Here is a 13426-nt window from a genome sequence, read left to right on the forward strand (position 1 = left end):
CAGACCTTCAGCGGTTCGTGAAAACCAACACGGAGGACGCGCACGGAGCCGCGCTCTCCCACACGGAGCGGCTCCTCGGCGCCGGCCGCGTGTGTCCCACGCAGTGTCCTCTCGGGTGGCGCGCGGCGCTGCGGCTGGTGGCGGGAGGGGCGGGGCCTCGGCGCCGCGGGGCCTCCTGTGACCGGGACAAACCGGCCCTGCTCCTGCCCCGGCACGGGGCTCCGCCGCGGGGTCAGGTGGTCCTCGCCTCACACAGAGTCCCAGCACACTCACAGAAAGACGTGACAGAATCTCCCCCACCAACACGTTCACACGCTAAACAAAATGCAAACTTCCTTTCCGGGAGGAGGGACTCCGCCCGCCACTTTCCTGACACGTTTATTAAATGCATTATGTGTCTTAGAAAAATAAACGAATGGAGTGTTTACCGCACAAGATCATCTCACAGACGTACAGCAGGCCAGCAGCAGAGCCTGCGAGCCGACGCTAACACAGATAGAGCCGTCGTGGCTAACGCCAACCCGGTGTGACGTTCACAGCTGGACACCACAAAGTTCACTCATTCATTCCTCTCTTCTTCAGTTTGTTTGGTTTTGGCCCATAGAAAAATAACATAGTGCAACTCAAAGTGCATCTTTTAAAATAAACCATCAACTCTCTTTATCAGATAAAATATGTACACCGTTTGGTTTCTCGGAGGAAGGCCCGTTCAGGCTATCACCATGGGGACGTCGTCGGAAAACCCAGTTATCATCGGAGTGTCTTCGTCATCCTCCCCTAAAGCAGAACAGCCAGTGGTGAGTCCCGGCGCACTGCGTCCGCCCCGCCCCGCCACCATGCCCCCCGGCCCCTCTGCCCTGCCCGCCCCCACTATCACAAGCTCCAGCCCTGGCACAGCCGTGGAGGCTGAAGCCCAGCCCAGCCTGCCCCGAGGAGTCACCTCCCCATCAGCAGATGGCCAAGCTCCTCCTCAGAACAGCCTGAGCCTGGCGGTGAGTGAGGTGATCTCTTGGGAAGGAGTGTCTTACTCGCACACACAGGCCCCTGGTGCTTGGCCCCGTAAGTGACCCACACCGTCCGTCTGCAGGGGGAGCTGACTGCGGGCTCTCCTCCCACCTCGGCTTCAGGGAAGGCGAGGCTGAGCGCTTCGAGGCCTTCCAGGACCCAGGTGTGACCCTGGGGGCTGCCCAGAGCATCCTCTGCCCCTGCCCCTGCCCCTGCAGGCAGCACCGCAGACGCTGGCTCCTCCTGCCGCACGGTGCCCACGGCCTCACGGCAGGAAAGGCACCGGGCAGCGGCCGGCAGAGGAAGAGCAATGATCGGGGATGGGAGCACACGGTGTCTTTACAGACAAACCAGAACTCGTGCACAGAATACGATGACTGTGCACACTCAGCTTTTGCAACCCGAGTCTGGAGAGGCCCAAGCTGGGGGGAGGTCCCCGAGCCCCCACTTCACTGCAGCCAGTGGCCCGCCAGCCCGCTTAGCATTTGGGGCGGTGAGTGTGCAGCCATTTGCAGATGGGCTGTTCCTCGTTCCCCTGCACAGGCTGTCCGTACATAGAGGACTGGCCAGCAAGGCTCCGCTAACCATCAGAAAGGAAATAGCAAGACGGAAGCATGACCTCTTTCTTCTTTCAACCCTCAACTGGGGATATTTCCACTGAGTTTTAGGGGGAGTGGAAAGGAGAGGGAAAGACAGAGAGAACCTTCCATGTGAGAGGAACACATGGATTGGCTGCCTCCGGCATGTGCTATGCCCAGGGCCCAGGCCGGGGAGGAGCCTGTAATGGGGGTCCGTGCCCCTGACCGGAATCGAACCCGGGACTCTTCAGTCCAGAGGCCGATGCTCTATCCGCTGAGCCACACTGGCTGGGGTGAAAGAATGCCTCTATCTTGACGGCGTGGGCGACCTCCAACCTCTGTCTCAGGATGAGGGGCTGGACTGAGCCTGGCAGTCCGCTGCTTCCGCCAAGGCGGCCGCGCCCCAGCCAGCGCCAGCACGGGGCCTGGCACTTCCCCAGGGGCCACGCTCTCCCGCTCCCGGTTTAGCCCGGGCAGCGGGCGTCTCTAGTCGGAGGGGGCTCAGGCGGGTGCTTCCTAATGAGGGCCTGCCCTGCGGGAGGAAGGGCCACCTACCCAGCTCGTCGCCCGAGGAGAAGACGGCCGCGCCCAGCCGCGAGCTGTAGTGGCTGTTGGCGAAGGCGGTGAAGCTGCCCTGCAGCCGCCGGTGCTTGGCATACAGGACGGCGAAGCCGACCCCCAGGCTCAGCAGGACCAGGAACAGGATGGGCACCACCACGGCCGCCACGTCGGGGGTCCTGGCAGCCTGCAGTGCTGACGCGTCCCCACCTGCAAGGCAGTCGTCAGCCTCCGGGTGAGGGCAGGGGCCAGAGCAGCTGCCCTCAGCGCCCCGGAGCAGAACACGGGCCTGCCCCGCCGCTCAGTGCCTGCGCGGCCCCGGCTCCCTGCCCGCGCGGACGGCCCACGGCCCTGTGATGCACACACGGTCCTTATATACGTTCCTTATAGAACAGTCCTTATAGAACGTATATCCTCCTAACCACTCCTGTGGGTCACTGGGCCGTCTCTGAAGGGGGACCTTTGCTGGGCACCCACTGGTTTCCTCAGCGATCGCTCACCTGGGGCACCCGCAGAAGGTCAGGGTAGATCAGACGTGCTTAGTGCCAGGGAGGGGGACTGCGGCTCCTCCCCGGCCTGCACCAGATCCCCCTCTGCACTGCCCGGGCCCCGGGAGCCACACCGAGGGCACTGCCCCCGCAGCACGGCCGCGTCAGCCCGTGGAGCGGAGGGGGTTTCCTGAAGCTGAGAGGTGAGGTTTCTGTCCACGTCACGGTTAAAGCTCTCTGCAAAGCCACACAGGTGTGCGCCAGGCCTCGTGCCCTCCCATCGCCTTAGACACAAGGCGGCGGCGCGCCGGTGTCACGGGCCTGGGGCAGGATCGCCGCCGATGTGCCCTGAGGGCGCTCACCACCTGCACCCCTGGCCAGGCCATCGGGGTGCTGACCCTGCTCCCTTAGACTGCCCCCCAAAAACGGCAACCACCAACACAACCGCCAGCCGGTGTGAACAAATCAAAATTACACTTTTCGGGGGGTTTGGTCCGATGGGTAAAACATGCCCTTTCTGGGGTGCACAGAACTGCCTCGTGGGCGCCAGAGACGCAGAGGCTGGGAGGCGCGACTGTGGAGCAGCCACCCCTGTGGGGTTCGGGCAGGCCCCAGAGAGGGGCAGCCTTTTCATCTCAGAAACCCCGGGATGGGGTTTGAGCTGGCGGGATGGGGGACCGGGAGCCTGCTTGGCTGGGGCTGCCCCTGGAGCAGGGGAGGCGTTGGCCTCAGGCAGAACCGGCAGCTGCCGGGGACTCCCCACAGGGTCAGAGACAGGCCTGGGCAGGGTCTGCAGTCAAATCTAACAATTTAGGATTTGTGTCTTTAATTTCTGTCACTGTTGACTAAGCAAAAATAAAAGGAACGTATATCATAAGTGGCAACCTAACTCCATCACGGCTGGGGCAGTCCAGGGGGCAGCAGGTGGAAGGGGCAGGATAAGGGGGCTCCTGCCTCCCACACGGCCAAGGCCAGAGAGCAGAGGGCAGGGTGCAGACTGAGGGCCAGCGGCAGGGTCCTCACAACGGTGTCCCACGTCTGCTTCCAGGGTGCTGACTGGTCTCCCTTAACCGGGAGGGAATGCCAGGCTCACAGTTCTGTCACCTACCCACTGCCCCCGACAGAGCCTCCTCGTAAAGCACCCTGGGCGGTTCACACGCCGCTCCGCCTGCCTGCTCAGGGCACGTGGAGAGGAGTCAGTGCCGGGTAAGCGGGCAGCTCGCTGTTTTCTTTGGAGCGGAGAGGACTGGTGTTCTAGAAAAGCACCCTCATCATCAGGCCCCGTGCTGAGTGCATTCCCGGCTCCGCGGCGGGAAGGAAGCAGACTGACCTGGCCCCACGTCGTCGAAGAGCAGCAGGGCCGGCTCCCCACACAGCTGGCTGCCCAGGAGGCAGCTGGCCCGCACGGAGAACGTGTAATTGTGGCCCAGCTTCAGGTGGGAGACTTTGAAGAAGGTGTCGGTCGTGTTCCCGAGGTACGCCGTGGTGTTCAGGGAGTTATCGGACGCGTGGATCTCATAGCCCTGGGGACCGAGGTGCGTCAGGAGGCTGCGGAAGACTGCGCCACACGCTTCCCCTGCCCCGCCCGCCCCCGCCCCCGCTCACAGGGGTCAGAGCGCCCGGGTATCCTGGGCTCCTGGATCCAGAGAACAGGCACTTCCCATCCCAAGCGTCACCAATACCCTCAGTGCGGCCTGACCACAGCCACACCACAAGCACCCCGGCCACACCAAGGCTCTGGCAGAGCCTCCCCTCTCCCTTCTCAGGCAATGTTAGTGCCACTGAGAACCTGGACAATTCAGTGCGAGCGGCTGGAAAGGGATCTGCTAATCCTATATAATAAAGCCTAATGTGCTAAGTGACCAATTGCCCATTCAACCAATCAAAGCATAATATGCTAATGATATGCTAAGGCCACTCAACTGCTTGCTATGACATGCACTAACCACCAGGGGGCAGATGCTCCAACTGGTAGGCTAGCTTGCTGCTGGGGTCCAGCCGATGGATGGGGACTGAGCCAGACAGTCCTGACTGAGAAGGGCTGGACATGCCCTGGAGCCCTCCCGCAGCCCTTCCCAGCCGTATCGGGCCGGCCTTGGTATAGAGAGGGCTTCTGCAGACTGTGCGACGGATGAAATAAGCAAGCTTTGACTGACATGGGCTGACTCCTGTGCTGGAAACATCCCTACTGGACAGCCCTGGCCCACATGCCTGGGCCCCAAAACAGACCCACACATGGCCCACTGCATCCTCAGTCTTCTGGTCCCGGACAGGTCTGCTCTGGGACTACATCAGGGGAGGGAGGATGTGCATGGCTCGGGCTGGGCGGCTGAGCTGCAGCCCCGAGAAGCTGGGCTCCTGCCACTGCCAACCAAGCCCCTAACGCCCATCTCCTGCATGCCCTGGGCTCTCACATTCCAATGTGGATCTGGGTACGGCACGTGCGAAGTCCACAAAGATGTAAAGAAAGAAGTTAATGTCACGGCACCCGCCACCCACACCCCATTGCGCAGGCGTCTCCTCGCTCACACACAGCTGCCCGCGGCCTCGCGCGGGAATGCTTGTGTCCTTAGAGCGGAGGTGGAAACGGTCCTGCCCATACAAGGCCAGCGAAGGCACTTGATCTGGCCCTGCCAAGGCAGAGGGGTGAGCTAACTAAATGTTTGATTTAGTGGCTCAGTGACTGACCATCGACCTGTGAACCAGGACATCACAGTTCAATTCCTGGTCAGGGCACATGCCCAGGTTGAGGGCTCGGTCCCCAATTGATTCTCTCTCCCCCTCTTCTTTCCTTTCTAAAATCATAAAAATATATTGTAAAAAATACACAGCAGGCTAATTTTTAAGGCGATGATTTTGTGTGGCCTTCGAGTGAGGTCATAACTATCCAAATGGCCCTGGGCAGAGAGAGTTGCCTGCAGGGGAACAGGAAGAACTGCTGGGTCACGGGTGAACACTTAATGCTTCACACCCATGGCCACAGAAGGCTGACTGACTCACCTCCAGGCTAACCTCCTCCCCGTGGGGAGCTCCCCCGCTCTGCCTGCTCAGCCGGAAGAGCAGCCTTTGTTGCTCAGGTCACTGGTGAGGTTGAAGCTTGTTCATGTGTTTAACCTGCTGCCGGGACTTTTACTTCACTTCCGGTACCTTTTAAACATCAGGGTATTTCTGTTGGAACTGCTTTGAAAGCATTCTATGCTCGCAGACTAGCCATTCACAGCATGCCTGTGGAGCGGTGAGACTATCCCAGCTGTGATTTAGCTTTGCTTCTGCCGTGACGCTGTGCCTGTCCAAAACCTGGGACTCAGCACGCTGGCCACCAGGCACCCAGGCGCTCGTCTGCGACGCTCAGGCTTTGCCAGCGATGGTCTGCCCTCCCGGGTGCCAACATGGCTCCCTGTCCTGCCTGCTGTAGCAGAGGAACTAGTCTCTGGAGATGAACGAGTCTCTCTTAGGCTGGCAGACCACGGTCAGGTGCCTCTGCTCCCCTGACTTCACTGGAGGAAGCAGCTGAGACGCCAGGTGGAGAGCAGCTCGGACCAGCGCTGGGACTGAGGGGAGGGCCCACGCAGGGAGCCCGGCAGGGCAGCAGCCCGGGAGGAAGGCCCAGCACAGATGCTCGTCCTCAGAGGGCAGTGTGGGCACTTCACCAGGCAGCAGCCCACAGAGGCGGTCCCAGCCCCACGCCCACGCCCTGCCTCGCTGCCCCCCTCGGGCCGCTGCCTGCTGGGAACGAGGGGAAGTAGAGGGGAAACGCCCAGCACAGCCTCTCAGCCCACTGTCCGGCCCTGAGCAGGGGAACTCACCCTGCTCTCCTGAAAATACTTTTCCTTCAAAGCCAGACTCTTCCAGAACAGAAGGACATGGTCACGTTCTGTGATGATTTTTAAGGCATCAGGTGCTGACAGCGAAACTGGAAAAACGAGGAAACAGGATGCAGTCAGTGGCCACCCGTCTGAGTGGCCGTTTTCTTACGTCCAATGGAGACTGAAGAACGCTCACCTTGTAGGACTGATTTGTTTGAGGAGGAAATAAAACACACACACTGCTTAGTGCAAAGCCTGGCACATGGCAGACACTCTGGAGCTGGCATCTCTTTCAGCCCAGAAACATGGCCAGTGTCTACCACAGGAGCCCTTCCACCCCCGGAGCCAGAACCAAGCAGGCAGGCTAGGGGGTGGATAGGCCGACCTGCTCTCCTTGGACCTGAGCCAGAGGGGAGCCGAGCCCAGTGAGGTGAGGGCACTCCCTTTGCCTAGACGAGCACGGCCAGGCCCCAGCTCTGGGCCTTCAGTGCCTACGCGGCCGCGGCCAAGGGCCAGCTCTGCCCTGCTTTCTGAACGTGACCTGACTGCAGCGCTGCCCCGCTGGCAGGAAGGCCCCTTCGTTGGCTGCCCAGGCCGGCTCCCTCCATTCCTGCACGTCACACTGCCACCAGGAACCGAGTGGCTTCATCCAGGCCCCCGGCGATGCCTGGCTTTAGTGGCGAATGGTCCGTTTTATTTCCTAACTGTCTTGGGCATTTACTCTGTTTCCTTAGAAACTTCAACAACAGCAGGACAGATTGAGAGAGAGAGAGAGAGAGAGAGAGAGAGAGAGAGAGAGAGAGAGGGAATATGGAATGGATGGCTGCTCCCAGCTCACAATGACCGCTGTCTGCTGCAGCCGGCGAGGCCTCGCACTGCTGGCCACATGGACCCTGTGGGCAGTGTCAGCCCCTTAGACGTGCCAGCAGCACGCGACCCCGGCAGGTGGCCTCTGCCCTGCTCACCCGTGGTGACCTTTATGCTGGCATCTTTGCTCATGTTCCCCAGCTGGACGGCGACGTGGTATTTCCCTCCGGGCTCCAACTTGTTGAGTGTGTACTCCACCGTGCTGTTCCGGGATTTCACCTTGTAGCTCCTGTCGCTCTTTCTTATCAGGTCTTTGACTGCAATTGCATACAACTGGACAAGGGAAGGCAAGCAGAAATGCGCAGAAATGCGGCATTTCCCTCGGGTGACACACGTTTCAGTGACTATGGCCCTCAGCAACAACATTGTGAGCCCAAAAGTCAGACGCTGCTCTCTGGGAACCTTGGTGGCTAGACCCAATCTCATAAGTATTCAATCCCAGGACTGGGCACAGAATTACACTTCAACCCCAAAAGCAATCCTAGCCCTAGCCGGCTAGGCTTAGTGGATAGAGCGTTGGCCTTCAGACTGAAAGGTTCCAGATTCAATTCAGGTCAAGGGCACATGCCCGAGTTGTGGGCTTGATCTCCAGAAGGGGGTGTGAAGGAGGCAGCCAATCAGTGATTCTCATCATTGATGTTTCTGTCTCTCTGAAATTAAAAAAAATATTTTTTTTTTCAAAAAGCAACTTGAGGGAGAGCCGTATGCACGGTGGCAGCGGCACAGAGAAGGTGAGCCCAGGCCGGTGCTGGCCTTCTGCGTCCCCACCTCCGGCACCACCCGGTGCTCATGGGAGCACGGAGGGAGCGGAGGACAGGAAGCTTTCCTCTCCGCTGCTTCTCGCACGACCGGGCAGGCACAGCAAAGGGATAGGCAGGGGGCGCAGTGAGCTCACTCCTCAGGGGGAAGTCGATAGACAGAAGATCTCAGCCACCACGCTTTAAATGCCCCTGGACTGGGTGGGGGCAGGGCAGAAGCATGGAGAAGGCAGCGGGCAAGAGGAAACAGGAGTTTTTCGAGATTCGATGCCTCCTGTTTTGGTCAGGGAGAGTAGACGTGTATATGGGGCCCGTTAGGAACCAGCGGGCTGTGAAGGCAGACGGTCAGGGCACAGGCTCAACTCTGCAATGTGCAGCACAATAGCAGCCGAGGTCACATGAGGCGATGGAATACTTTGGTTCTAGTCACTATTTTCAAAAGCAGGCGACAGCCTGGACTGGCCTGCAGGCCGGTTTGCCAGCCCACGTTGAAAGGCCAGGGGAGGAGATGGAGAAGGCAGAGAAGGGAGGGTCAGCCAGGATCACAGCTGGCAATGAGGGGCGGTGACAACTAAGCAGAGGCAGTCATACAGCCCCCGTCCTTGGTGAGACAGAAAGGAGGCCTCTGTGCCTGCCCAGGACAGCGTCCTCGCCCTCACCTTGCCCCATACCGCACTCGGAACAGCCAGGCTCCAGGCGACTCGCACTCACCAAGTCCCGGTCAGGGGCGTCATACGGGGACTCCCACTTCAGCACGGCGGAGGTCTTGTCGGTGCGCACCGTGTGCAGGTGGCGCGGCGGGAGCCTGCTGTCCGGGATCATCCGCACCACCACGGAGTCCGAGGACGGCCCCCGGTAAGGCACCACCACACGGACCTGCAGCCAACACCACGTGCTCTCAACATGTAAGCTAAGAGCATGTAGGCCATCCATTCATTCCCAACGAAACACTGACACGAGTGCACAATCAAAATGCAATTTCACAGAAAGACACACATGTGACCAATTTCCCACGAACCCTGAATGTCTGCTGTATTTCTCAGAGGTACCACTGGTAGCAGCTTGTGTACTTCCTTCCAGAAATGTCTTCTGTATATGTGTACAGATATATGCTCATATAGAAATATAGATATTGGTGTCTGCATAGGTACATACTTCTATGCATGTGTGTATATGTAACAAACTTTCCTAGAAATATTTTTACACATTATGTTCTTAGCATCTTTCACTTAATAAGGTTCTTTCCTTGACAGACATTTGTTTTAAATATTTTGCTATCCTAAGCAATAGTATGTTACACATATTGTCCATATATCTTGGCACACATATAAAAGCGTGTTGACTAATAGCATGGCACACATAGAAGAGCATCTAGGCCAACAGCATGGCACATGTGGAAGAGCATGTAGGCTAACAGCATGACACACGGGGAAAAGCATGTAGGCTAAGAGCATGGCACACATGGAATGGAAGAGCATATAGGCTAACAGCATGGCATATGTGGAAGAGCATGTAGGCTAACAGCATGGCACACGTGGAAGAGCATGTAGGCTAACAGCATGGCACGCATGGAAGAGCATGTAGGCTAACAGCATGGCAATGTGAAAGAGCATGTAGGCTAACAGCATGGCACGGGTAGAAGAGCATGTAGGCTAACAGCATGGCACGGGTAGAAGAGCATGTAGGCTAACAGCATGGCACATGTGGAAGAGCATGTAGGCTAACAGCATGGCACATGTGGAAGAGCATGTAGGCTAACAGCATGGCACACGTGGAAGAGCATGTAGGCTAACAGCATGGCACACATGGAAGAGCATTTAGGCTAACAGCATGGCACACGTGGAAGAGCATGTAGGCTAACAGCATGGCACACGTGGAAGAGCATGTAGGCTAACAGCATGGCACATGTGGAAGAGCATGTAGGCTAACAGCACGGCATGGGTAGAAGAGCATGTAGGCTAACAGCATGGCACACATGGAAGAGCATGTAGGCTAACAGCATGGCACGCGTGGAAGAGCATGTAGGCTAACAGCATGGCTATGTGGAAGAGCATGTAGGCTAACAGCATGGCACATGTGGAAGAGCATGTAGGCTAACAGCATGGCACACGTGGAAGAGCATGTAGGCTAACAGCATGGCACGCGTGGAAGAGCATGTAGGCTAACAGCATGGCACGCGTGGAAGAGCATGTAGGCTAACAGCATGGCACGCGTGGAAGAGCATGTAGGCTAACAGCATGGCACGCGTGGAAGAGCATGTAGGCTGAATTCCTGTAAGTAGAATGCGACAAAAGGTTTCATCAGTTGCTTGGCTGCTCGCCGAGCGCTCAGTCCTCCTGCGGCTCCATCATGAGCTCAACTCATGTGCCCCAGAGGCCAATCCCTGGTCACAGCGCACCCTGGCCCTCACCTCAGTGCCCAGGCCTGGCCTGAGCTTGGAGCCTGGGAACTAAACCACCCTCACAGGAACTCCCCTGACGTTCTGGCACGGACTCACCAGAAACAAGTACTGCTCATCCCTCCCGACAATGACGGTCTTGTTGTGGAGCGAAGTCGTCAAGCTCTTCGGGTTCCGATAGAGGTCGAGGAAGGACGTGGCATAGAAGATGCCGTACACCTGACAGACGGAGAAAGAGGAGTCAGCTCCGTGGCCAGGCCCTACCGTGTCGTTCCCTGGAAATGCTAACGTGGGCCCTGGGAGCAGTCTTCACTTCATGTCCATTTCATGAGCATTTCTGGTGAAGGCGCCTGGGCCGGGCACTGTACTCGCACCTAGAGCGGTGGTTCTCAACCTTTCCAATGCCACCACCCTTTAATACAGCTCCTCATGTGGTGGTGACCCCAACCATAACATTATTTTCATTGCTACTTCATAACTGTAATTTTGCTACTGTTATGAACAGTAAATATCTGTTTTCCAATGGTCTTATGCCACCCTGCTAGTGGTTCTCAATCCCTACTGTAGAGGAACTGTATTAAAGGGCCAAGGCATTAAAAAGGTTGAGAACCACTGACCTAGAGATAAACAAGGTGTGGGCTCCATCCTCAGAGGCAGAGAAGGAAAGCAGGTAAGGAGCAAGCTGCCAACAGAGTGTCAGGAGCTCCACAGAGGGGTCTCCAAAGCCACAGCCCTCTACCAGGTGGAGCAGGAATGTGGTGGCCCAGTGGACACCTAGGGAGGTGGGAGCTTGCAGGCGGAGGGGGAGGTGGGAGCTTGCAGGCTGAGAAGGAGGTGGGAGCTTGTAGACTGGGGAGCGGGGGGAGGTGGGAGCTTGCAGGCTGAGAAGGTGGTAGGAGCTTGTAGACTGAGGGGGAGGTGGGAGCTTACAGGCTGAGAGGGAGGTGGTAGCTGAGAGGGAGGGGGGAGCTTGCAGGCTTGGGAGGGAGGTGGGAGCTTGTAGACTAGGGGGGGAGGTGGGAGCTTGCAGGCTGGGAGGGGAGGTGGGAGCTAGCAGGCTGGTGGGGGGAGGTGGGAGCTAGCAGGCTGGGGGGGGAGGTGGGAGCTAGCAGGCTGGGGGGGGAGGTGGGAGCTAGAAGGCTGGGGGGAGGTGGGAGCTTGCAGGCTGGGGTGGGTGGGAGTTTGCAGGCTGGGGGGGGTGGAGGTGGGATCAAACCAGGCTGCTGCTGCGGAAGCCGGGGTGGCTGGACTTGGGATGGAACACGAAGGTTTATGGCCACGTGACATTCCATGTCCATCCTGTGCAGCCGGACCTCACTGATACACGCAGGAAAGGGACAGAGTTACAGTGGGGAAGGGAGAATGTGAGGGGCAGGAGTGGGAGGTGCCAAGTGCGCTTCTTTGTAAGTAAAACCACAAAGCATGGTCTCCAAGAGCGATTTCTGCAGTGGGAAAGAGGAAACGGGAAGGTCAGGGCAGCCCAGGGAAGGAGGGATCAGGCCATGCAAGGGTCCCATCCCAGCAGCTTGGCGTGTTCCTCTGGCACTGCCTGCAGCTAGGACAGAGAGGGGAGAGCCGGGAGTCCGGAGGGGGACAGACTCGAGGTGAGGAGAGAAAGAATTAGGGGCTCCAAGAGGATGGAAAGCAATTATGAATAGAGGGGGCCAGGAAAAGGAGGGGGCTCCAAGCGTGAGATGGGACGAGGAGGCCAGAACAGGCCTAAGCGCAGCGAGGACAAGCCTTTGACCTCCCCCTGGGGAGGGCCATCCCGGGAGCACCTCCCGCGGGGGGAGGGCCATCCCGGGAGCACCTCCCGCGGGGGGAGGGCCATCCCGGGAGCACCTCCCGCGGGGGGAGGGCCATCCCGGGAGCACCTCCCTCGGGGGGAGGGCCATCCCGGGAGCACCTCCCTCGGGGGGAGGGCCATCCCGGGAGCACCTCCCTCGGGGGGAGGGCCATCCCGGGAGCACCTCCCTCGGGGGGAGGGCCATCCCGGGAGCACCGCGGGGGAGGGCCATCCCGGGAGCACCGCGGGGGGAGGGCCATCCCGGGAGCACCGCGGGGGGAGGGCCATCCCGGGAGCACTGTGGGGGGAAAGGGTCCAGGAGCCAAGGGCCAGGTGTGAGGAGGCCGGCTCAGCACAGGGGTGGGCACAATGAGGGAGATGCCACAGTCCTAGGGACAGCAAAGGAGGTGGTTGCCTCCACAGGTACCTGGACCCTCGCCCTCCGAAGCTCCCTCAGCAAGAGAAGGCGAGGAGCCTCCCTGGGCCCAATTCCGGGAACCGGAGAGCCAGGCCCTGTCCCGGCGCCCTGCGCGTCAGCCTGCACGGGGCAGCGGGTGACCCGGGCGTCCCTCAGCAGGGTGTAACGGAAAGCAAGGCCCTTGGTAAGCAGAGCCCACCTCGAGGTGAAGAAGGCCTGGGACGGGCTGGGCATTCCTGTCCCCGCCCCGCCCGCCCGGCCCTGGGTTCGGCAGCCACGGGAGAGAAGGGCTGTGAAACGAGCCGGACCCTGTCTCCCGCTGAGCTCCCACGCGGGCCAGTCCTCAGGCAGGCCCCAGCCTCCTCCCCCAGCGGTGCCTCCTCACAGGGAAAAGGAGCACGTTCCCGAGCTGCTGACAGGAGGCCGTGGGAGGGTGTGTGCGGGTCCGTGGAGCCTGCCAGCGGTGGGCACTCGGCCACCCGTTTCCTTCCTTCTTCATGGCTGAGCTTCAGTTACCTGCAGACTTCGTTCCGTCCCAGGACTCAGCCCCGCACCCCGTGCACACGGACACCCGCGGAAGACAAGCCGCAGGCCGTGCTCTCCGCTGAGGACGCCCTAGTTCTCAATGTCAGACTGAGCTCCTGGTCCTTTCCCACCGGCAAACCCGGAAACACTGCTCCCTGCAAGGAGCTCAGAGAACCGCTAGAAAGCATTGAACAGCCCGGCCGGCGAGGCTCGGCGGTTGAGCTTCGACCTACTAGTAT

General features: G+C 59.4%; 1 protein-coding gene across 2 annotated transcripts in view; it reads right to left on the minus strand.

Annotated features, from left to right (window-relative positions):
• Positions 1-332: 332 nt before the first annotated feature.
• The window catches only part of SORL1 (sortilin related receptor 1), a 135901-nt gene continuing 122807 nt past the window's right edge, over positions 333-13426 (minus strand). For both annotated transcript variants that reach the window (XM_084868410.1, XM_084868411.1), the window contains 7 exons: positions 10558-10677; positions 8772-8936; positions 7401-7575; positions 6436-6542; positions 3960-4152; positions 2139-2351; positions 333-777 (listed from right to left, as the gene is read on the minus strand). In XM_084868410.1, the coding sequence (XP_084724536.1) occupies positions 710-777; positions 2139-2351; positions 3960-4152; positions 6436-6542; positions 7401-7575; positions 8772-8936; positions 10558-10677 (1041 nt within the window). In that variant the 3' untranslated portion in view covers positions 333-709. The remainder of the gene's footprint in view (positions 778-2138; positions 2352-3959; positions 4153-6435; positions 6543-7400; positions 7576-8771; positions 8937-10557; positions 10678-13426) is intronic.

Source organism: Pipistrellus hanaki (genome assembly GCF_964339955.1).
Source record: "Pipistrellus hanaki genome assembly, chromosome: 19".
Taxonomy (NCBI): domain Eukaryota; kingdom Metazoa; phylum Chordata; class Mammalia; order Chiroptera; family Vespertilionidae; genus Pipistrellus; species Pipistrellus hanaki.